The sequence below is a fragment of the Lepidochelys kempii genome, chromosome 1, assembly GCF_965140265.1.
Source record: "Lepidochelys kempii isolate rLepKem1 chromosome 1, rLepKem1.hap2, whole genome shotgun sequence".
Classification (NCBI taxonomy): domain Eukaryota; kingdom Metazoa; phylum Chordata; order Testudines; family Cheloniidae; genus Lepidochelys; species Lepidochelys kempii.
The window spans coordinates 233977707-234003013 of NC_133256.1; the positions used below are offsets into that span (position 1 = coordinate 233977707).

General features: G+C 40.0%; 1 protein-coding gene across 1 annotated transcript in view; it reads right to left on the minus strand.

The window, feature by feature from the left end:
* The window catches only part of SLCO1B3 (solute carrier organic anion transporter family member 1B3), a 53515-nt gene that overhangs the window by 20821 nt on the left and 7387 nt on the right, over positions 1-25307 (minus strand). The window contains exons 2-8 of the mRNA XM_073329735.1: positions 22305-22436; positions 16146-16298; positions 13313-13454; positions 13092-13224; positions 9169-9293; positions 8173-8319; positions 7045-7143 (exon numbers count right to left, since the gene is read on the minus strand). Coding sequence (XP_073185836.1) covers positions 7045-7143; positions 8173-8319; positions 9169-9293; positions 13092-13224; positions 13313-13454; positions 16146-16274 — 775 coding nt within the window. The 5' untranslated portion in view covers positions 16275-16298; positions 22305-22436. The remainder of the gene's footprint in view (positions 1-7044; positions 7144-8172; positions 8320-9168; positions 9294-13091; positions 13225-13312; positions 13455-16145; positions 16299-22304; positions 22437-25307) is intronic.

Consider the following 25307-nt stretch of genomic DNA (forward strand, 5'->3'; position numbering starts at 1 on the left):
AAGAAAAAGACCCCCCCCCCATCCTCTATAGTTGCTGGGAAATCCACATTATAGACTGGAAGGAAACTCAGTATTTTCAATATTTAGTGAGATATATTGAAAGATAACATAAAGCAAGCAGGGCATCAGCAGTCATATAATATCTTGGTTGGTGTTGTTTTTCACTTGCCTTCACACATTTGCTGACTTAGAATCATAGAATTGTAGACTTACAATTAAGACTTACAATTACATAGAAGGTCAGAAGGGACCATTATGATCATCTAGTCTGACCTCCTGCACAACGCAGGCCATGGAAAATCACCCGCCCACTCCTGTAACAAACCTCCAACCTATGTCTGAGCTATTGAAGTCCTCAAATCGTGGTTTAAAGACTTTGAGGTGCAGAGAATTATCCAGCAAGTGACCCGTGCCCCATGCTGCAGAGGAAGGCAAAAAAGCCTCTGCCAATCTGCCCTGGAGGAAAATTCCTTCCCGACTCCAAATATGACAATCAGCTAAACCCTGAGCAGGTTGGCAAGACTCACCAGCCAGACACCCAGGAAAGAATTCTCTGTAGTAACTCAGATCCCACTCCATCTAACATCCCATCACAGGCCATTGGGCATATCTACCGCTAATAGTTGAAGATCAATTAATTGCCAAAATTAGGCTATCCCATCATATCATCCCTTACAAAAATTATCAAGCTTAGTCTTGAAGCCAGATATGTCGTTTTCCCCCACTGCTTCCATTGGAAGGCTGTTCCAGAACTTCACTCCTCTGATGGTTAGAAACCTTTGTCTAATTTCAAGTCTAAACTTCCTGATGGCCAGTTTATATCCATTTGTTCTTGTGTCCACATTGGTACTGAGCTTAAATAATTCTTCTCCCTCCATGGTATTTATCCCTGATATATTTATAGAGAGCAATCATATCTCCCCTCAACCTTCTTTTTGTTAGGCTAAACAAGCCAAGCTCCTTGAGTCTTCTTTCATAAGACAGGTTTTCCATTCCTCGGATCATCCTAGTAGCCCTTCTCTGTATCTATTCTGGTTTGAATTCATCCTTCTTAAACATGGGAGACCACAACTGCACACAATGTTCCAGATGAGGTCTCACCAGTGCCTGGTATAACGGTACTAACACCTCCTTATCTCTACTGGAAATAACTCACCTGATGCATCCCAAGACCGCATTAGCTTTTTTCACGGCCATATCACATTGGCGGCTCACAGTCATCCTGTGAACAACCAGTATGCCGAGGTCCTTCTCCTCCTCTGTTACTTCCAGGTAATGCGTTCCCAGTTTATAACAGAAATTCTTGTTATTAATCCCTAAATGCATAACCTTGCACTTCTCACTATTAAATTTCATCCTATTACTCCAGTTTACAAGATCATCCAGATCTTTCTGTATGATATCCCGGTCCTTCTCTGTGTTGGCAATACCTCCCAGCTTTGTGTCATCCACAAACTTTATTAGCACATTCCTGCTTTTTGTGCCAAGGTCCGTAATAAAAAGATTAAATAAGATTGGTCCCCAAACTGATCCTTGAGGAACTGGACTAGTAACCGTCTTCCAGCCTGACAGTTCACCTTTCAGTGTGACCTTGCATACTACAGATGTCAAACTAACAGGCCTGTAGTTACCTGGATCACTTTTTTTTCCTTTCTTAAAAATAGGAACTATGTTAGCAATTCTCCAATCATACGGTACAACTCCTGAGTTTACAGATTCATTAAAAATTTTTGCTAATGGGCTTGCAATTTCATGCGTCAGTTCCTTTAATATTCTTGGATGAAGATTAACTGGGCCCCCCGATTTAGTCCCATTAAGCTGTTCAAGTTTGGCTTCTACCTTGGATGTGGTAATATCTACCTTCATATCCTCATTCCCATTTGTCATCCTACCATTATCCCTAAGCTCCTCATTAGCCTCATTAAAGACTGAGGCAAAGTATTTGTTTAGTTGGTCCTCACAGAATCAATTCTGAAGCACTTTGAGGAGAGGAAAGTGATCAGGAACAGTCAGCATGGATTCACCAAGGGCAAGTCATGCCTGACTAACCTAATTGCCTTCTATGATGAGATAACTGGGTCTGTGGATGAGGGGAAAGCAGTGGACATGTTATTCCTTGACTTTAGCAAAGCTTTTTATGTGGTCTCCCACAGTATTCTTGCCAGTAAGTTAAAGAAGTATGGGCTGGATAAATGGACTATAAGGTGGATAGAAAGCTGGCTTGATCATCGGGCTCAATGGGTAGTGATCAATGGCTCCATGTCTAGTTGGTAGCTGGCATGAAGTGGAGTGCCCCAACGGTCAGTCCTGGGGCCGGTTTTGTTCAATATCTTCATTAATGATCTGCAGGATGGCATGGATTGCACCCTCAGCAAGTTTGCAGATGACACTAAACTGGGAGGAGTGGTAGATATGCTGGAGGTTAGGGATAGGATACAGGGGGACCTAGACAAATTAGAGGATTGGGCCAAAAGAAATCTGATGAGGTTCAACAAGGACAAGTGCAAAATCCTGCACTTAGGATGGAAGAATCCCACGTACTGCCACATACTAGGGACCAAGCGGCTAGGCAGCAGTTCTGCAGAAAAGGACCTAGGGGTTACAGTGGATGAGAAGCTGGATATGAGTCAACAGTGTGCCCTTGTTGCCAGGAAGGCTAACGGCAATTTGGGCTTTATAAGTAGGAGCATTGCCAGCAGATCGAGGGATGTGATCATTCCCCTCTATTCAACATTGGTGAGGTCTCATCTGGAGTACTGTGTCCAGTTTTGGGCCCCACACTACAAGAAGGATGTTGAAAAATTGGAAAGAGTCCAGCGGAGGGCAATAAAAATGATTAGGGGGCTGGAGCACATGACTTATAAGGAGAGGCTGAGGGAACTATATCAAATATCTAAACAAATACTTTGCCTCAGTCTTTAATGAGGCTAATGAGGAGCTTAGGGATAATGGTAGGATGACAAATGGGAATGAGGATATGGAGGTAGATATTACCACATCCGAGGTAGAAGCCAAACTCCAACAGCTTAATGGGACATCAGGGGGCCCGGTTAATCTTCATCCAAGAATATTAAAGGAACTGACACATGAAATTGCAAGCCCATTAGCAAAAATTTTTAATGAATCTGTAAACTCAGGGGTTGTACTGTATGACTGGAGAATTGCTAACATAGTTCCTATTTTTAAGAAAGAAAAAAAAGCGATCTGGTAACTACAAGCCTGCTAGTTTGACATCTGTAGTATGCAAGGTCTTGGAGAAAATTTTGAAGGAGAAAGTAGTTAAGGACATTGAGGTCAATGGTAATTGGGACAAAATACAACATGGCTTTACAAAAAGTAGATCGTGCCAAACCAACCTGATCTCCTTCTTTGAGAAAGTAACAGATTTTTTAGACAAAGGGAATGCAGTAGATCTAATTTACCTCGATTTCAGTAAGGCATCTGATACAGGTCCATGGAGATTTATTAGCTAAATTGGAAAAGATGGGGGTCGATATGAAAATTGAAAGGTAGATAAGGAATTGGTTAAAGGGGAGACTACAGCGTGTCACACTGAAAGGTGAACTGTCAGGCTGGAGGGAGGTTACCAGTGGAGTTCCTCAGGGATTGGTTTTGGGACCAATCTTATTTAATCTTTTTATTACTGACCTTGGCAGAAAAAGTGGGAATGTGCTAATAAAATTTGCGGATGACACAAAGCTGGGAGGTATTGCCAATACAGAGAAGGACCGGGATATCATACAGGAAGATCTGGATGACCTTGTAAACTGGAGTACTAGTAATAGGAAGAAATTTAATAGTGAGAAGTGCAAAGTCATGCATTTAGGGATTAATAACAAGAGTTTCTGTTATAAACTGGGAACGCATTACCTGGAAGTAACAGAGGAGGAGAAGGACCTCGGCATACTGGTTGTTCACAGGATGACTGTGAGCCGCCAATGTGATATGGCCGTGAAAAAAGCTAATGCGGTCTTGGGATGCATCAGGTGAGTTATTTCCAGTAGAGATAAGGAGGTGTTAGTACCGTTATACCAGGCACTGGTGAGACCTCATCTGGAACATTGTGTGCAGTTGTGGTCTCCCATGTTTAAGAAGGATGAATTCAAACCAGAATAGATACAGAGAAGGGCTACTAGGATGATCCGAGGAATGGAAAACTTGTCTTATGAAAGAAGACTCAAGGAGCTTGGCTTGTTTAGCCTAACAAAAAGAAGGTTGAGGGGAGATATGATTGCTCTCTATAAATATATCAGGGATAAATACCATGGAGGGAGAAGAATTATTTAAGCTCAGTACCAATGTGGACACAAGAACAAATGGATATAAACTGGCCATCAGGAAGTTTAGACTTGAAATTAGACAAAGGTTTCTAACCATCAGAGGAGTGAAGTTCTGGAACAGCCTTCCAATGGAAGCAGTAGGGGAAAACGACATATCTGGTTTCAAGACTAAGCTTGATAATTTTTGTAAGGGATGATATGATGGGATAGCCTAATTTTGGCAATTAATTGATCTTCAACTATTAGCGGTAGATATGCCCAATGGCCTGTGATGGGATGTGAGATGGGGTGGGATCTGAGTTACTACAGAGAATTCTTTCCTGGGTGTCTGGCTGGAAAATCTTGCCTACATGCTCAAGGTTTAGCTGATCACCATATTTGGGGTTGGGAAGGAATTTTCCTCCAGGGCAGATTGGCAGAGGCCCTGGGGGCTTTTCGCCTTCCTCTGCATCATGGGGCACGGGTCACTTGCTGGATAATTCTCTGCACCTCAAAGTCTTTAAACCATGATTTAAGGACTTCAATAGGTCCGACATAGGTTAGGGGTTTCTTACAGGAGTTGGTGGGTGATTTTCCATGGCCTGTGTTGTGCAGGAGGTCAGACTAGATGATCATAATGGTCCCTTCTGACCTTGAAGTCTATGATTCAATGACTCTGTAAACTGGGATTATTTAGTCTGCAGAAAAGAAGAATGAGGAGGGATTTGATAGCTGCTTTCAACTACCTGAAAGGAGGTTCCAAAGAGGATGGATCTAGACTGTTCTTAGTGGTAGCAGATGACAGAACAAGGAGTAATGGTATCAAGTTGCAGTGGGGGAGGTTTAGGTTGGATATTAGAAAAAACTTTTTCACTAGGAGGGTGGTGAAGCACTGGAATGGGTTACCTAGGGAGGTCTCCTTCCTTAGAGATTTTTAAGATCAGGCTTGACAAAGCCCTGGCTGGGATGATTTAGTTGGGGATTGGTCCTGCTTTGAGCAGGAGGTTGGACTAGATGACCTCCTGAGTTCCCTTCCAACCCTAATATTCTATGATTCAAGCAGAGTCCCACACACACCATGGATCCGCTAGGACACAGTACTTTTTACTAACCTTTTTTCTTATAGGACCTTCCAGCAAAATGCTTAATCATGTGCTTAATTTTAAGCACATGAGGAGTCCCATTGGCTTCCTTGAGATTTGTCACATACTTAAGTCCGTATTATGGAGAATGTGGGAGCTGCCTGTAGTATTTTTATGAATATCATATGTCCATCTATTTGTTGGATTGTTTATCTATTGTTTGCTGTGTGACTACCGAAGAGTTAAGTCATGCAAGAGCTGGGAACACTGGGCTGAGGAGCAGATGATGGCTTCAAATAAGCCCTACTGCTGGTACACACATACAATAGAGTTGTCAATTCCTATTAGATTTTACTTCTACCTTGTAAGGGCACTGTCTGGCTGGTGATTCCATGTGTGTGTGTGTGTCTGTGTTTTGACAGGGTGGGGAAATCCACATAGGAAATCTAAACAGAGAGCTTTGTCACTGATGGAAGGACAGCCTCTGATGAGACAGTAAGAGACAGGGATTGATGAGTCTCTTAGTTTATCTCAATTTGCAAAGCAAATGTGGGGGTGCCTGGGATAAGCCAGGCCTGCCTTAGCTTAGCTTAGGTAAGATATAGATGTATATGGACTATTGTTTTAAGATCTGTTTTTCTGAATGCCTTGGTTCTGACTCAACAGTGCTTTGCTTTAAGAAACTTGCTTGGTCAGTGTAATAACCACTTGTTGAAGCTCCCAAAGGAAAGTATGTACGAGGGTCCAAAACCCGAGTTGAACCTGCTAAGAAATCACGGTTCGTCCAAAAGGGACTACAGCTGAAGGCCAGGTCTCATAGTGAGAGAGTTGCATGATTCCATCTCAAAAAGAAGTGGAGGTAATGAGGCCTGTCACCTGAGAGATTGCACTTTAGGAGACCAGGAGTAGTTATAGCTGTAGTTAATCCAGTGACCACGGCATATATGATCAAAATTTTGTTGGGATCAGGGCCTTAAAAAGCAAAATAAGCAAATATCTGTATGGGGGCACTGTAAACAGTCTCACCCTGCAAGCATATGCTCAGATATTAGGCTATTTAAAGATCACCAATGGGTGTTACATTTCAAATGCCTTTATTAACATTATTTATTTATATTACACATGCACAGGTGTGTGCAATGGAAAAGAGTCGGCATACATGTCTGTGTGTGAAAAGTTGAATGCACACCAATGGACACCAAATAGAAAGCCCTTTGAAAACATCACCTCATATATTTTCTTTTTTGTTTAACCCTTAGTAAAATTTGAACTCAGTAATAAAGAGTAATATTAAACAATTAACATATTATATTCTCAGCCAACATTTGAAATTAACCACCTAAAATGAAAAATTGATATGCTAGGCAAAGCCCATCAGGAAGGGCATGACTCAGCAAAGCATTCAGTGAGGGTGCTTAAGCACATATTTAAATTTAAGCATGTTTAAATGCTTTATTGAATAGGTATGGATTTAAGCCCATGCTGAAGTGCTTTCCTGGATTGGGCCTAAAATATTTCCCATACCTACAACTTTTAAAATTATTTTTTCAGTGAAAACACTTTGTTCTCACCTCACCTTGAAACAAAGATATTTATTATTTACCGAAAGGCATGAAAATATTTGGCGTATCCTGATATAAAGCACTGGTCATATTGATTGTTATACAACAGTTTAATATAATTGGCTCTCCATTTTTCCTTACCTAGATCCACAAATCCAATATCCACATACAAGCTGGCACACAGTGATCCCAACAGGTAGCCGATTATTGGCCCGATCATTGCTATTGTGTGCAAACATGCTGAAAATATAACGAAGTAGACACAGATAAATTTACAGAAATGTGGCCCTATATGTTTTCCACCTATTTTTCTTATTCCTCTCCTAGACCCAGGGTATTCCAGGAAGTGCAAAGACTAGCATCCTGCCATGTGAGATAGGTTTTTTACTCTTCTCCTATTTGGTGAAAAAAGATCACCTTAGGCAGTATTAATGTATCATTTATTGATTTATTTAAATTTGTTTAGTGGCCATCCAAGACTACAAGAGCCAAATTAACTCCATTCATATAAAACTCAAGTTCAAGTCTCAGTGCAGGTAGAATGAACCAGGACTCGGTGGGTTAAGACAAAAACATTACATGGAAATTTATACAGCCTCGTCATTTTCTTTTGAAGGCAGCAATGGACTAGGAATGAAGGCTACCTCACTACTGTGAGGGTAACTAATTCTTTGGTTAGTTGGCCAAACTAATTAAATAAAATAGAATAGTTTTGAAACAACCCAAAATGAATTTTTTTTAAAAAATTTCAGCACACTGAAAAAGTCACCAAAATTTCATATCAGGTCAAATGAAATGTGTTGTACAATCTGAAAAAAGATGTTCGTTATTGCGGGGGTTTTTTGCCTTTATAAAAAGCTGTTTATAAAAGTGAATAAAATTTTGAAATGAAAGATAATTTCAAATTGAAAAGCTGACGTTTCATTTAGAAAAAGTCACATCCAAATATTTTGACTTTTTCTGATTTTGTAATGTGTGTTTCTGGGTTTTTTGGGGGGAGGGAGGTTGTTTGTTATTTTATTTGACCAAAACAATTTAGCAAATTCAACACAAATTCACAAAATGTTTCAATTGATGCAAATCTGTATTTATCAGAAGAAAAAAAAAAAAGCTTTGTCAAAAGATTTTGCCTGGTTCCAATGGAGAGAGCTATTTTTTTTTTAAAGGACTCTTTAGGGGAAAGTGTAGATGATCTACTTTTAAAGCTAAAGCAGATTTGCTCCTGTCACTGTTTCTTTGTAACCAGCCTTTTCATCCTCTTAAGATTACCTATGTATAAAGGAGCATCTTCTTCTTTAGCAAAATCATCAAGGTAAGAAATTCCTAGTGGTGTTATTGGCGTTTCCCCAATTCCACGTAACAAGTTGCCCAATAAGACATATATCCACATATATGATGATGCTTCCTTTACACAATCTGTAAATAACAGTAATTACCATCTTTACAGTAGAACAATAAACCATGAGCCTGGCTATAACACCATTTAACACACTCTCTCTCATCTTGCTCAATTGTTTTTTCTTACATAAGACTAAGACTCTGTCTAGGTAACCAAACTCATTAAACCTGTCTAGGTTGCCAAAATCATCAGCCCTCCCTTTAACAACACTTCTAGATATCAGTCACATGCTTGTCTATCAAACATAGTCATGCAAGGATAATGGTCTGTATTGTTAGGGAAAGAATATCTAGGAAAAAATAAACAGATTGAAACTGTGATAGACATACTCTATGACATTTCATTTACACCTTCAACTATGTCCCCTGATCCAGGCTAACAGTTGGCTCATGGGTCCTATAGTGACATTTTTCTCCTCCTATGCAGCATACAGCTGGAGATGCTCTTTTGGTATATTCTAAACTGATAGTGAGGTGTGTGAAGATCACAGAAATGCCAGTTAATTTCCAGTTAACTTTAACTCAGCTTGGACCCTTAAATTTTCTTTGGGAATCAATTCTCCTCACAAATTATATGAGAAATTCCTTTAATGTCAATGTGAGGTACTTATATCCAGAAGGGTGGGAGAAACTGGGCCCAAGTAGTTCAGATACTTCTGGATTGGTAGATGTGCTTGCTCTGAGTGAGATTTACAAGGCTGCTGTATCACTGAATTGTCACTAACACCCTCCAAATAAGTTAAGGCTTAAATGGGGTTTAGAATTGTACTAGCCCTCCATACTGGGGTGAATTGCCCTCTTGTGTGAAGACCGATTTATAAGTAGGTCAAAATTGTCACATTTAGACGTATTTACAGTTACACTCACCTGAATCTGGATGTTCCGATAAGGTTTCACTGACACCAGTTACATTTTGATCCACGGAGCAGGGAGAGAGACTTGAAGTTGAGTTGACTGACAACACTGCATGAGATGCTGTTTCATACTTATAACTGAACACATACAACATTATATTTAGTTGTGATGTTTCTGGGCAGTTGAAGAAATACAGGGGTATATTTTATCTCAGTACAGGGGGAATTTTGTGACTGCTGTTTTGGCGAATAGACAGTATGGGCATCTAACTGGAAAAAATAATTTGAATGCGGTGCACAGACAAAGTGTTAATTGAACAGTTAAAAGAGGGTCACTTAAGTAAAAAAAAAATAAGGGGGTGGGGAAAAAATGAGCAAAAAAATATCAAAAGCAACTGTAGTGTAAATCTACAGTCCTCTAGCCTGCCACACGCTAATTGGCAATATGGACCTTGCTACTGTGCACTGAAAGTCCATTGTGCAAACAGCAGTGTATCAAACCATACTACCGAACTACAGAACTTTTAGTGTGCAGTAGAAGGGTCCACACAGCAAGTTAATGCATAGTATACTACAGCGCTGTAGATTTACACCCAGTTTGTCATGCACTAATTCTCCATATAGACAAGCCCTTAGTTATTTCTTGTAACTACAGTCCTATAGTCTCTTTGAGTTAAGTAATAGAAATGATAAGCCTGATGCTACTGCAAAACAGCAGAAGAGTTAGAAAGACTTTCTGCTGAACATAATTCTTTAGTTTTCTTTTTATGATTATAAACTTCTTGTGATATATATGGCAATTTCCTGCAATATCCGGGACAAACCTTATTGAAGTGAGTTTAAGTATTTTAGGAGTTCATTGTATTAAGAATGTAAATGTTTATGTATTAGTGTGGAATTGTATGCAACTTCTTTAACTGGGAAACAGGACTAATGTAAACCTTGGAAGTGGTATGAGCTTCAACAGGCCAAACAAGACTGAACTTTCAGTTGAGTGAGTTTCCTAGGAAATACTTGGCATGAGGGGAATGTAAATTACCCACCTCAGGAATCATTCTTTTGAATCATTCTGCATCTTGAGGAGAAACTCATTGTCTGACTGATTATCTATTCATAGTCTCTTCAAAGACCCAAACTGGATAAAGGAGTGACACACAGATTGATGGGGATTCTTGTTCCAAGACAAAGCAGTTATGAACTTGTAACCCCAGAAAACTCCTTTGGTGAGAATTGGGGGAGTATTCACCTGCCACAGTTGGGGTGATCTCTGGTAAACTAATCAATATGCATGTCAGTTATTTTATTGTTTTAATATGTTTTCTCTATAATGCTTTTACCATAAGAATAAAGGTACTTGCTTGGAAAGAGCTACGTGCTAACTTAACTGTGGGCAATAACACTGTTTATAGCCTCTGAAGAGAAGGCAAAGGAAACCTGCTTAGGCAGTCTCTTTTGCTGAGAATATACAGTGTAGGCAGGAAGTGTGCAGCCTAAAAATCTTCCAGTCATGCGGGAGAGAGACACACCCATTTTCCTGAGAGAAGTAAGAGCTGGGGAACTGGAAACTTGTGAGTGGGTGCCCTTGCTGGACCATAGAGGGGGAATACAGGTGCAGTTGCCTTGAACTGTGACACCCATAAAGGATTCTATTGTATTGAATATAGGAATAGAAATGTGTTGCATTGTTTATTTGTCACTGTATCAAAACTTCTGCTAGAAGAAATGTCATGGGTAGACAAAACAGTGCTTCTCTGAACAAAGAGAGGATGCATTTGTTGGCAAATTAGTTTCATGAGACATGAGGATTTTTAGCACCCTGAACAGAACTTTTGGCCCAGTTCTGCAAACACACACCTGAAAAGTCTCACTGAAGCCTCACATGAGTAATGACTATTTGCTCAGGTAGGGGTGTGCAGGATCAGCCCTTACAAATGTATGGCATAATACTGTAAGCTACTAATTAGACTCCTCCTTTAAAGTTCTGGATTTCTTCAACTCCCATTTCTGTGGGGCACCTTCACAGGTGAAGTTTGGAACCTTATATGAGTGACCTATGTCACAGTTTCCAGGTAACTGCACATGTATTCCCCACTCATGGTCCACCAAAGACACACACACTAGGCTCCCAGCTCCTCAGTCATCACTTCTCTTGGGCTGAGACCTACGTCTCTCTCCCTCCTGAGCAGAGTGTTGAGGCTGATCTACTGATTCCTGATTTACAGTGATATCCCCAACAAGCCAGACTTTCTAAAAGGCCAGCGTCTGCAATTTGCTTTCTCTCCGGAGGCTATGGCAAGTGTATTGCCAACAGATATACGTTACCACACAGCTCTTTCTAAGCAAGCACCTTTATTCTTAAGGTGAAAGAATTACAGAGAAAACACATTCAAACAGTAAAAGAACCTATACGCAGAGATCACCCCTCCCCCACTCCAACCTCGGGTTTTGGTAAGTGTCAGTGCTTCAAAATGCAAAACTGGGTTTCCCCCATGGTTACCATTTCATAACTGTTTCAGATTCAGAACCAGAACCAAGACTGGACAGATCAGCCAGTTTCTTTTTATAGCTCAGGCCTTTGATCTCCCATCTCCAGGAACAAATAATCAGTAAAGATATTCTCCTCAAGATGTGGCTTTGAAAGGCTGATTTTCTTGTATAACTAGAGGTTGGGAATTTGCATTAACATTAGGTATTCCCCAGGAAATCCACTTCACACTTCTTGTCCCAAAAGTCCATCCTTGTCTGGCACATTTTCAGTATAATCCTTTGAACTCCTGGGCCTCACATCACATCTTCCCCCTAGAGAAGTTATGCACAATCCTGAACCACAATAATACATTTAATACAGTGGACCTCAAAGATACTTAAACTTAATTCAATAAGGCTTTTCCCCAGGATATTTCAGGGAATTCCCATATTTGTCATGTTCTACTCTTCCATTTTACCAACATACAAATGACTGTGAGCAATTATTGAAGAACTAGAGTTTGTGCTGCCGCGGAGACACCATCATGTTGGACTTTAAAGATATTGGACAATGTAGTCAAACACGCTCTTGGAGTAGAATGCAGCTTTTCGACTTTTTTTGGATTAAGGCCCCAATATAGCACTGAAAAACTTTAATCACAGGAGTAGTCCCACTGACTTCCATTGGATTATTCCCACACTTCAAGTTTCACACATGCTTAAGTGCTTTCTTGGAATGGAGCCTCAGGGTCCTGTTCATAACTACAAAAATACCCAGTTACAGAAATCATATGAAATAGTTTTATAATATAATTATTCTACTGAAATTGTTGTGATTCATCATACTTTAACCTTCCGTGCAATAACCCTGTTTAAGGTCAGACTCTACCATCCTTCCTCACACTGAGCAATATCTCAGCCCTTCAGTAGTCCCAGCATTTTCCCTTAGACTCTTCCCTTAGAGTTAGCCATAGTAATGTCTTGAAAAGCAGCATGATGCACACTAGGGCTGACTGAAAAATTTTCTGTTAAAACTGGTTTTTGGTGGAAAATTTTGGTTTTCAGGGAATATAAATTCACATGGAAAGTGTCCACTTTCTGCAGAAAACGTCTGCTTTTCCTCAAAAGCCTACAACCCAACCAAACCAAAACATTTCTAGCTGAAATTTGAGACATTTTGGTGGTTCTGATTTTTGAAAAAAAGTTGACATTTTTTGAAAAAGTTGACATTTTGAAAAAAAGTTGACAAAGGACCGGGGAAGGAATTCCCACCAGTTCTAATGTGCGTTAATGTATGTGTGGAGTTGCCTGGCTTGAATATTTATTCTGATATCCAGAATATTAATTTAGTTTTAGGCCCTTTGATAATCCCAGATTTTAAAAACACAGTGGTGTTCGTTTGATAAAATGGAGAAAGTGGTATAGAATCCCAGTGCTATGGTACTTAAATTAGCCTTAGTGAATACTTACTATCCCATGAAGAAATGAGGCATTGCTGTTAAAATACTTCCAGCTGACATAATACAACACCCCAAAGCAATGATTTTTGGTCTATGAAATTTGGCTCCAAAATAACTTACAAATGCCAGCACCAGCAAATTACCTAAAAAAGCAAAGAAAACATTACTAGTAGATGCTGTTCATTGTATTTGCTCTGAGGAATTTACTGTTTGTTACGGAATAACAATTACCAATCTCAAAACTTCCATCAATTAAGCCAGCTACAGAGGAGGGAATATCAAATCTTCTTTCTATCTGAGTGATGGAACTTTTCATAATTGTTCCAGATAACGTTTTGCACAAGTAGCTGAATGACAAAGCAGCGAGAAACACCTGAGGAAAGATCAAGACAGAAGGTGGGAGGTAAGGGAGGAGAAATTGATAATATAGAAACCAAGAGAGCTTAAATCTATAGAACAATCTGTATGAATTAAATTTTAATTTAATTAATTTTACTAATCAAACTCCAATAGGGAAAATGTGATTTTTCTAACACAACATGAGGTCTTGATCCTGCAAGAAGCTCCCTCTGGGCTTTCAGAAGGTGTTTTCTTCCCATTCTTGGCTCACTGTGATCGAGAGAAGTCATGTGCATGGGACAGCCCAAAGCAACAACTAACTTTGTTCGTGCTTAGGGATGGCATTGCCAACTTCAGCATCCAGAAAGCACAGCCTCCTTTGCTTTGCTGGTCAAAGGCTCCCCAGAATAGAATTTGTGCTTCTGAACCTAAAAGCCATCTGTAGATGGCAACCAGTTCAGTAGAGACAGCTTACCCTACTGAAACGTAACATCAATTTTCAAGCTATCCACAACACTGAGACCAACTGAAGAAACCTTGAGGCCTCGAGGTGCTACCAGAATACTAATAATTAACAAGAATAAGAGCGCTGGTCAGAGGCCACTTGCTGAAACTAGTGCAAACTGTCAATGAGTCTTAGCTTCAATTCAGTTATTACTTTTTTTAAGCCAGATTGTCAATCCCCAGGTTAGAAATCGTGTTGGTATTACAACACTGGGCTTTGCCACAAGCTTCACAATATCCCTTTTTTTCGGAGGTCTTGTACAGATTCTTTGGCAATCTCAACCCTGTTGGGATGCAGTTTGAACTATTTGGATTATATTTTTGTTGTACCCCTTTGCAAAGGAAATGTTTGTATTTGACTTTTTTATAGGTTTAAAACAAGAGCATTTGAATACACACTTTGCTTTGACACACAAACTCTATTAAGTATTGCAATGATTGCAGATAAAACCATGCTTATGATGACAAGACAGTCTAGGAGTGCTTAAATATTATCCAGATATTTCAGCATAACAGATTTGTACTGAATCCCAAACAAATAAACCTATTGCCCTCAGGGTAAAAGTTAAAATAGCTTGTTTAACCTGACAGTAGATAAGTGGACAAATTAAACTGCGTTTTGAACTTTATGATGCTATTTACTGCAGCAGATGACAAGCAAAGCAAATCCTAAGAGAAAATGTTTTTAAAAGGAGTTGGACGCTGGTTTTGCCTGGAAATTTGACTGAAAAAATCTTACAGAAGCAGGCTTTAGTCTAAGAATTTTCATATTTACTGGGTCCAACAATTCTGAGATTTTTGGGGTGGGGGCCACTATTTTCAGTAGTTTTACATCTGGTCCAGACTGAAGCCATGAAATGCAAATAAGCACGAAAGTAGGAACAAAAAAGTTAGTTGAACTGTTCTAAACCTCACCACACAAGCAAGAATTTAGCAGAACTGTTCTGACACCTCCCCCCTGCAATGGACTCCAAAGTCTGATAGGAAGATGAGGTGATTCTCATTGTAACTGAAACATTTGTGCCCATCCCAAACATTAAAGTTATTGTGTCTATTAAATTCTAGTTTCTATAACATTCTGTGCCACACTCACCGCTGGGATAAGTGGATACAAACTCACTGACTTCCATGCCTGCTTATGCCAGTGGTGAAGCTGGTCCAATGAGACTCCCAGGGGTATGAGAGTTTTGAGAGCAGTTCAGCTACTACTGGAGATATATAGGGGTAGCAAAACTGGTTCAGCTCAAAAAAGAAATGTGCTAACCTTTGCCCAAACCTTGAACCAAGCCATTTTGAATATGTGAAAAAGTTGGATTCGCTAATTTTTATAATTCTGTTACAGGCCTCTGATTGGACCAAATTCATCGCTGGTTGCAGCTCCATTGACTTTAATGGAGTTACAGCAGGTATGAATTTGACCCAAGGGCCTAGCCTGGGCAGAAATCAGACACATCATTATACCATAAGAAATCCTGATTTCATGGTACTTCCAGCTCAGCCAGAAGCAGTAAATACTATGTCTTTAACAAGAAAGCAAAATTCTCATTAGTTTTCCAGCCCTATTTGCCCAAGATTTTAAATAATTCAAGTGAGGCAGTGTGATCTAGTGGATACAGCATCAGATGAGGACTCAGAAGATCCAGGTTCTATTTTGGTTATGGCACTCTGCTGGGTGACCTGGGGCAAGTCACTTCACCTCCCGTGCCTCGGTTTCCCTACTGTAAAATGAGGGTAATGATAATTACTTTCTTTGTAAAGTGCTTTGAGATCTGTGAATAAGAGCTAAGCATTATTATTTTCCTGACACCTTGAGTGTTTGGCCAAACCAACTCGTTGAACTTTGCCTATCAGGACAGGGACTCAGTAGACCCACTTCAATTCCTGGCTCTGCCACTGGTCTGCTGGGTGACGGTGGGTAAATCACATTCCTCCCTGTGCTTCAATTTCCAAATATGTAAAATGCGGATAAAGATGCTGACCTCCTTCGTGGAGCACATTGAGATCCATGGATGAAAAACTCTACAAAAGAGCCATATATTATTTATTTATTATTATTGGCTTATATGTTTTTTAAATAAAACTCCTACTATTCTTTTATTAATTGGGTGAAAAAAATAGTGGGGAAAAGAACCATGCCTGCTTATGTACCTTGAAGAAGAACACACATATTATCAATGATTAACAAATAACAACAGTAATTAATAAAAGTAATCCACTGAACCTTCAAGCCAGTGCAACAGGAAGTTTTCTTTTTGACTGGTACTTGTTTGATTGCTCCATCTTCCAAAGGTTGGGGAGGCTCCACTGCCAGGTTTGAGTGATTAGCATTTGAATCCGTTTCCACTGTCATGGTTTCTTACCTTGAATTGGTTATCTGTTTTGTACAAGAAAACATGAGAAAATTCTAATAAATCCAGGGCTTCTTCCACAGAAATAATGAAATAGAAATCTGTAACTAACTTGCCCCTAAAAAGATTTACACCATGGCTAACATTTTCACAAGTGGTCACTAATTGTTTCTGAATAGAGACAACTTGCACTTTATTTTCAGATGTACTGAAAATCTGCATTTCCCACTAGGACAGATACTCTGGAGATGGTATCCCAGTAGACAAGTCCACTGGCACTTCAGGGCCTCAGCAATGCTAAAAATCTGGCATGTGTTGGGCACCAAAAATTAGTGAATGGTTATGAAAATGTGGCTGCACATTTATAGAACTAAATGGGGGTTGGGAGAGAGATTCTGTACTAAGATTTTATGAATACCACAAAATAAAGAACATTGCAAATTGAGTTTTATTTATGTCGCGGATCCCAAAAATGATCACTGTGAAAGTGGAGGAGGAGACGTTGTAATAGGAAAGGAAAGAGATGGGGAGGATAAATACACCATAGGGACAAGCAAAGGGTTTAGTAAATAAGAACCGGAGCAGTGCTCTCACAAGGGAAAAGCGTCTCTATAATATATAACAAAAAGTACTGGGGGCACTGAAAATTAAGTCCATATGGGAAAAGAAAACATAGGATATAAGTGTTATAAGGAGACCTTTAGAAACTGATGGCAAAAGTGAAAGCCATCAACATCTAAGTGTCATCAACTGTAACCAAGTTTTTAAGTCTCAAGCTATATGTTACATTAGCAAGAAAAGGGTAAGTCATAGCAAACACTGAACAACTGGGATGCTTACTGAAGCACCAGCTACAAACACTGTATCCACTACACTAGAGTTGTACTTGTAGGAGGAGATTACGAGAGAAAGTGAGCGGATTTCACACAAGGTCAAAGTAAGACAGGGTTATGCAATTCTGAGATAGCTGTGTATGCTGGGTGCTCAATGAGGCACAAGACTTGGTACATTCTTTGCTGGAATGTAAATAACCAGGATCGCAACAAGTCCAGTAACAACATGAAAAGGTAGTGGGCTTATCCTGTGTTCCTTGTGTACCAAAAATATCCAATGAATTCAAGACTTCACATTAATTTGGGAAGGGGAATTACTCCATCTATTTCATGTCATAGAATAATAAGGAACTGCATTAAAAAAACCCACCTGCTCCCTAACACAACCAGCACAACTCATGTGCTGTCCTCGGGGCTACATCAGCCCTGTCTTTGCCTTGCTGGTTGACAACAGATTAACCCCATCCCCAAAGGCCCTTCAAAGTCTCCCACTGGGGTATTCAGCCCCTGATCACTGGATACCCACAGGAATCCCATATGCTCTGTTCCCAAAGGAAGAGAGTACCACAGTTTACCAGCCCCTTGGATCCCTCCCCCCTGCTCCTGTAATGCTTGCAGCACTTGACATCAATTATTAAAACTAAGGGGAATGTATTTAGAAAACATAGAGATTCAAATAAAAAGCAGTATGAGAGATGGAAACAAATGGTGACATATAAACCACGGCCATAATATGCATTTTAAAGCCCAAAGGTAACTAACAAGTTATCCTTCTGTCTAAAGAAGTTTATCTCACTCAAAGTTCTCTCCAGCATTTCCAACCACTCCTGATTGAGATCCCTTTTCACTAAACAAACTCATGGTCAGTTTACTTCCTAGGTGAAGGATACCAGGGTGTGTCTTTGCATCCTCAAATATACCAGTACAGACCTTTGAGGTTCACCTCAAGCTAGCCCCCTCTGTTTACCTCTTCTTGTCAGTTTCCTTCTTAAGTCTCCACCTGCTCCTCATTTGCTTTTGACTTAGAATGCTAATAGACTCCTATTGTATGACGTACAATACACAATGGTCCCCCCCCCCCCCGGAGATAAGTGTCTCCCACCCCCTTTCTGGGGAGGATGTCTCAAGACATGCTACCTTTGAGTGAGCTGTTTTTAACTACAGACGTAGAGAACAATTTTCAGTGTGGATAAATAACTCCTCACATATTCTCCATACTTACATCTCACAGTGATTATGATAACTAGTGTGACACAGGCTTTTGTTAGAGACCTTACATGACATTATTTTGGTGGATCCCAGGGATCCCTGTACCCCTATATGTCCAGAGTCCTCTGCCAATTGGTATCCAGAGGTTCTTGGGTCACAGTTACATATTGAGTTAGTGGTAGAGAATTGTTATTTGGACTAAACTGCAGGGATAAAAATTTCTGTCCCTAATGTATAGCCTGAGTAATCTGGGGAATTCTGTAGGGGCTGGGCTGCAGCAGCTGTGCACATGCATGCACACCCCATTTGCAGAGGAAGTGGCCAGTGGATCTACATGGTCATGGATCTGCTTGGCAATTTGTCTGATCTTCCTCTAGCCCAGCATACCTCCAAAGCCCCATTCTGTGCTGATGTGCAGGTAATCCTTAAAAACAGTATTCTGCAGACATGTTCTTAATCTTTCCACTACCAGTTCATAGAATCACACAAGTTCTGCTGTGGGTCACTGAGCATGCTGCAGCTTTGGAGGAGAGGGAAAGATTTCCCCCTCCTTAAAACAATAGAATTGTTTATTGTTTATTAAAGATTAGTTAGGCGGATTAGGTTTTATTTGTTTTTATTGCGATGCAGTGCACATATTCCATTTTGTGTTCTCTGCTGTGTTGTGTGTTTTAGAGCTAGGTGAGTAATAAAAATGATATGGGAATATTTTATCCCACAAAAATTAGTGGAAGTCATATTTTTTTGCAAATCATAAACCTTATTTAAAGAAAGAAAACACTTGCTGGCATATACTACTCCAATTAGAAAATGGAACAAGGCCCTGACCTGTAATTGGATCCATGAAGGAATACCCATATGCTGTCACCGAGCTCCATAAAAGAGTGAATCCATTGAAACAAACAAGTTGAGAAGTGCGTTTTTCAATAGAACAAGGAGATTGGAGTATTAGAACTAATAGGCCCAAGCCAGAACACAAAAATCATACAGTGCCAAAATCAACTCGCTTCACCTTTCCTGGCCCCCTTGAGAGTTGAGGATGAAAGAAAGAAAAAGTGTAGAGATCAACAATTCCAACAGTGCAGCTGAAACAGATTTGTGAAAGCTGGCTGAACCTTCCCTCCCTTCGGGAAAAGCCAGTAGCATTTTCAAGTATCTCTGCCCTAGGTCATACCACAGAAGACTGTGGGCAAAGTTTTCAAAAATGCCCACTGGTTTGATACAACTCCTGTTCACATCAATGGAAAAACTCCCATTCACTTGAAAGGTTTAGGATCAAGCCTTAGAGCTTGTCTACACTTAAAACGCTGCAATGATGCAGCTTCAGTGAATACACTTCCTAGTCGGACAGGAGGTTGGGGAAAGGGGCTGGGAAGATTTTAGGAGCAATGGAGGCAGCTGGCTTAGTGTAGCTGGACAAGTCAGTGATGGAGTCCTCAAGAGCCCTTGATACTCTGAAGTATTTTGAGACAGAAGCCCAGGAAGGAAGCAGCGGTATCTACTTTTGGCCGGGGATAGATAACACCTCTGCTCCTGATGCTACAGAAGGGGCCGGGGGGAAAAAACTGGTGTCAACATTGCAGGAGAAGCTATGTGGAGGGGCCAAGGGTTAGACCTGCTGGCATGCGCATTCTGCTGAACTTGGCTGACCCTAGCTCATGTGCAAAGAATTTGGGTGCTGGGTGGGTTCCATGACCACATGACGTTAGGAAAAAAGACCAAAGGCAAATTTGCTGCAGGTATTAATCTGAACCAAAACATTTCATATGGTAAAAAATAGCAGCCATATTGCTATTCACAGCAAATCTATTACCTAAGTCTTTTACTTTTAACTTCACTCTTATTTAGAATTAATAGGCCTATTCCTTAGACACTATTATAAATTATTTGTTTTCTTCTGCAGAAATCTCAGACCTAGATTTTCAGAATTGATTAATGATTTTGGGTACACATTCTGAGATACCTTGCAGGAGCTGCATTTTCAGCACTTTCTGAAAATCAGACTCTTTTAAGGTGTCTCAATTGCACCCAGAATCTTGGCCTCAATGTATAAATGTCATTCCCATTCCCAGGAATGTGAGTAGATTGGTACATGATCGGTTACAGGCTCTGATAGTAGACCTAAACACATACCTGTGTAGTACTTCTTCATCAACCATCATACAAAATCATTTTTTCTAGGCAGCTCATCTTAATTGAGAAATTCAACTCAAAATTCAAATGAAAAGTGATTATACCTCCTCTATTTCCACAAAATGTGCCAGGCTATCAGCAAGTATAAATAAATGTAGTCTAATGATCTCAATGGAGCTATGTTGATTACACCAGCTGAAGATCTAGCCTGATGCATTATCTTGCCATTTGCTTGGATAGCCATATCGGTGTCTCTTCCTCAACTTTAGCAAGATTCGAAGTGTTCATTTTACCAAAAAGGAAACACAGAGAGGTGACTTTAAGGGATTTGCCCAGGAGCATTTCAATTAGTTGCATCATCTCTAACCAGACATTGCTGTTTACGTACATGACTCCATTCTAGCAGATCAATGGCCTATGGTCATTGCATTTTTCAAGTAAGGGTGCAGGGGAAAAGAATAACTAAAGCATTAAAATTTGTCACAAGCATACAACCAAGTGCATACACAACAAACTCACTTAGACTGCAATTCAAAGTAAGCAAATGATACCAGTGGGGGATTAACATTGTTCCAGTGATGTTCTCACTGTTTTTCACAGATCTGTGTCTGTAGATTCATTTCCCATTGCATTTGTGTAAGGACCTGATTGATAGCATATATCATTTGTGACAGTAAGAAAATATAAAGAGCTCATTTTTGTGTTTGATAAGTACATCTATTGAGGCTCAGTTCTCAGGGTATAATGTAAGATCTTGGGACTAAACTATATGGACCATTTACTTTAGTTGGAGTTAAGAGCTTTCCCCACATCACATTAGACACTCAGCACCTGGCAGGTCATATCCATAAGATGAAATTCACCAATGAGCAGAGGGCCGGCCCATAGCTTCTGCATCACATAAGCCCTATTTTGAGGACTTAGATGAAACAGAAGTGGAGCACTCTCTGCATGGGGTTGAATTTTACATTTAATAATATAAAAACATTCAGAAATTCAGTTTGGCTTCCCATTCTTTCTTACATCAAATCACAATGGAGAAGAGAGCATCACATATATTTATCCTGGATAACATTTAATTAGTTTGCAAAGATCAAGATAATACAGTAGTTACAAATTAACAGAAAGGAGACATTCCAAAATGTCAAAAGAAACACTTACAATTCCACAAAGAACCTACACTTATTAGGTTTTTGGCTAGTGTTTCTACTTGAGTCATTTTAAAAAGGCAGTACCAGCATGCAATATAATACCAGATGAAATATAATGGGCCAGGTCCTGTGCAGAAGTTAAAGGAAGCACATTGATTTACACCAGAGGAGGAGCTAAACTAATAGTCTCATTGATTTCTGAATACATTAAAACAAATGAAAAAATACCATTTTAATTCTCAGCTTCCAAAATATGAAGAATTAATAATATTTTTGATTACTTTTGAGTACTCCACAGGGCTAAGTCCTGCTTGCATTACTCATGAAATAAGTAGTGATATCTATATCATCTATATATCTGTATCTGTATAATGGACTTTTTAATGACAACAGTGTACTCCCTCCCAACATTTATTTATGTATACGTAAACTATATCTATATCGACATATCATGTATGTGTACGTACAGTGGTGATCATTAAATGTTGACATTTACCGTGTGAAAGTAATTGGCCTTTTCAGGTACAATTTAGCATCAGAAATACCACTAATGCCATGGTAATGCTAATTATCTTCAACCAGTAAATGGCAATATTTTAATGGCTAGCATTATACTTAATCAAAGGGTGTTTTAAACAGAGATTGATCCTAAATGTCTAATCTGAAATTCAAAGGGAAGTAAAAATAAAATTTAAAAAGTGCCTACCTAGATTATGTATCCAGCACAGCAGCAGCTACTTCATCACTTAAATTGTTGAAAAAAAGTGGATCCTCTCCTTAAACAAGGCTGTTCTGATCTTATCAGTTGACTCATTAACTTTCCAGCATGGTCATTTTACTAGGCAAATAGAAACGACAGTTTAGGAACATTGCTTTAATCCTCTGTCTCTGTACAGTTCCATCTTCTTTTCCCAGTCCCAAAATGCATGCATACTACAAGATTAAAATAACATAGGTAGAGCATGCTTAGAATGGAATTCTGCATTTGTAATCTGTTTTGTGAAGCTCCCATTTTCCTGAGACAGAAGAGTACTCCTCTTGCCTTTACATAGTGGATGATCCAATCTTAATATAGCTGTAAACTAAAATAAAGGGCAAAAAGGAAAGAAAGCAAAAGTTTGAATTTCTTTTCAAAAGCTATGATTCTGAATGTTACTTCAGCCCTGAGGCAGTCTGACAGCATACATTGTTTTTGTCTATTGTATTTAACTGCTTTCTGTAGTTTCTAACTGCAGATAAAATATGTTTTGCTGACTCGGGCTGATATCAGGTCCTCTAGGCCCTATTAACTCCAGTCAAGGACTAGAAGAGGGTAAAATGGGTGTTGCTAGGTACAGGGACAAGAAAACAAGGAACTGTCATGCTAAGGAGAATGTTTAGGTTTGTGTTTCAGTGCTGTTAACAGCACTGGCAAACCCAGAACGGTGGTATATTTAGGTCATCTTAAGTATGTGTATAGTCTCTTTGGAGCAGATCTTCACCAGCTTATACCTGCCAATAATCCGGGCCATTTCAAGGTGTCATAAATAAAGGGAAGGGTAAACCCCTTTGAAATCCCTCCTGGCCAGGGGAAAGCTCCTCTCACCTGTAAAGGGTTAAGAAGCTAAAGGTAACCTCGCTGGCACCTGACCAAAATGACCAATGAGGAGACAAGATACTTTCAAAAGCTGGGAGGAGGGAGAGAAACAAAGGGTCTGTGTGTCTGTCTATATGCTGGTTTCTGCTGGGGATAGACCAGGAATGGAGTTGTCATAAATATAAAGGGAAGGGTAAACCCCTTTGAAATCCCTCCTGGCCAGGGGAAAGCTCCTCTCACCTGTAAAGGGTTAAGAAGCTAAAGGTAACCTCGCTGGCACCTGACCAAAATGACCAATGAGGAGACAAGATACTTTCAAAAGCTGGGAGGAGGGAGAGAAACAAAGGGTCTGTGTCTGTCTGTAGTCGTCTTGGCCGGGGACAGAACAGGAATGGAGTCTTAGAACTTTTAGTAAGTAATCTAGCTAGGTATGTGTTAGATTATGATTTCTTTAAATGGCTGAGAAAAGAATTGTGCTGAATAGAATAACTATTTCTGTCTGTGTATCTTTTTTGTAACTTAAGGTTTTGCCTAGAGGGGTTCTCTATGTTTTTTAATCTAATTACCCTGTAAGATATCTACCATCCTGATTTTACAGGGGGGATTTCTTTATTTCTATTTACTTCTATTTTTTATTAAAAGTCTTCTTGTAAAACACTGAATGCTTTTTCATTGTTCTCAGATCCAAGGGTTTGGGTCTGTGGTCACCTATGCAAATTGGTGAGGCTTTTTATCCAACATTTCCCAGGAAAGGGGGGGTGCAAGTGTTGGGAGGATTGTTCGTTGTTCTTAAGATCCAAGGGTCTGGGTCTGTAGTCACCTAGGCAAATTGGTGAGGCTTTTTACCAAACCTTGTCCAGGAAGTGGGGTGCAAGGTTTTGGGAAGTATTTTGGGGGGAAAGACGCGTCCAAACAGCTCTTCCCCAGTAACCAGTATTAGTTTGGTGGTGGTAGCGGCCAATCCAAGGACGACGGGTGGAATATTTTGTACCTTGGGGAAGTTTTGACCTAAGCTGGTAAAGATAAGCTTAGAAGGTTTTTCATGCAGGTCCCCACATCTGTACCCTAGAGTTCAGAGTGGGGGAGGAACCTTGACATGGTGGCATAGTGGTGGGATTAACCTGAAATCATTTTGAGATCCAGTTGAGATTTTTTGAACTAGAAATACAGATTTTAAAAAGGAATTTTTTTTTTCCTTTGGAAAGGAAGTCTAGAAAGCAGCTGAAACTGAAAGCAGCTTGGTTTTTCTCTGCTTTGTGGCCAAGCAGAGACAAAAGGGGATTATTTTTGTGAATTGCAGGTTTTCTTTGCCTGGAGGCAGGGTACTTAACTCCTGCAGGGAAATTCACAGTCTTCCAACCCAGAGTTTGTTTTTTTTTCTTTTCTTCCTAAAAGTAAATAGGGGTGTGTGTTCTACCCATTTGCTTTTTCTTTGGGCTGGGTAAGCAGGTTTCCAAGTAGTTGGAGGTTTTTTGCTTTAATTTGGGCCCAGAGCAGAGACAAGGGAATTGTCTTTTTCTGTAGGCTGACAATCACTATCAGAGAATAGGTATTCTATTCCAGCACAGAAAAATTTTACAGCCAAGTTTTGTTTGTTTATTTCTAAACCTTGGGTGTAAAGTTAGTTAAAAACAGAGAGGTTAGAATGACAAAATCCACAGCTCGACTACAGCTGGAATTAGCCAAATTTCAGGCTGAGGAAAAACAAAGGGAACATGAAAGACAGATAGAACTCATGCGGCTGGAGAAGGAGGTACAGGAGGCTGCCCACAAGAGGGAAATGGAAGCAAGGAAGCATGTGGAGGAGGAGAAGGAAAAAGAGAGGAAGCATGTGGAGGAGGAGAAGGAAAAAGAGAAGAAGCATGTGGAGGAGGTGGAGAGGATAAAGGCCCAGCAGAATATACCAACAAACCCTAGCAATCCTTCTCCAGGTACCACTTCCCATCCCAGAAAGTTCCCCACCTACAAGGCAGGTGATGATACTGAGGCCTTCTTAGAAAACTTCGAAAGGGCCTGCCTTGGGTACAACATCTCTACTGACCAATACATGGTAGAGCTGAGACCGCAGCTCAGTGGACCCTTAGCTGAGGTGGCAGCTGAAATGCCTAAAGAACACATGAACAAGTATGAACT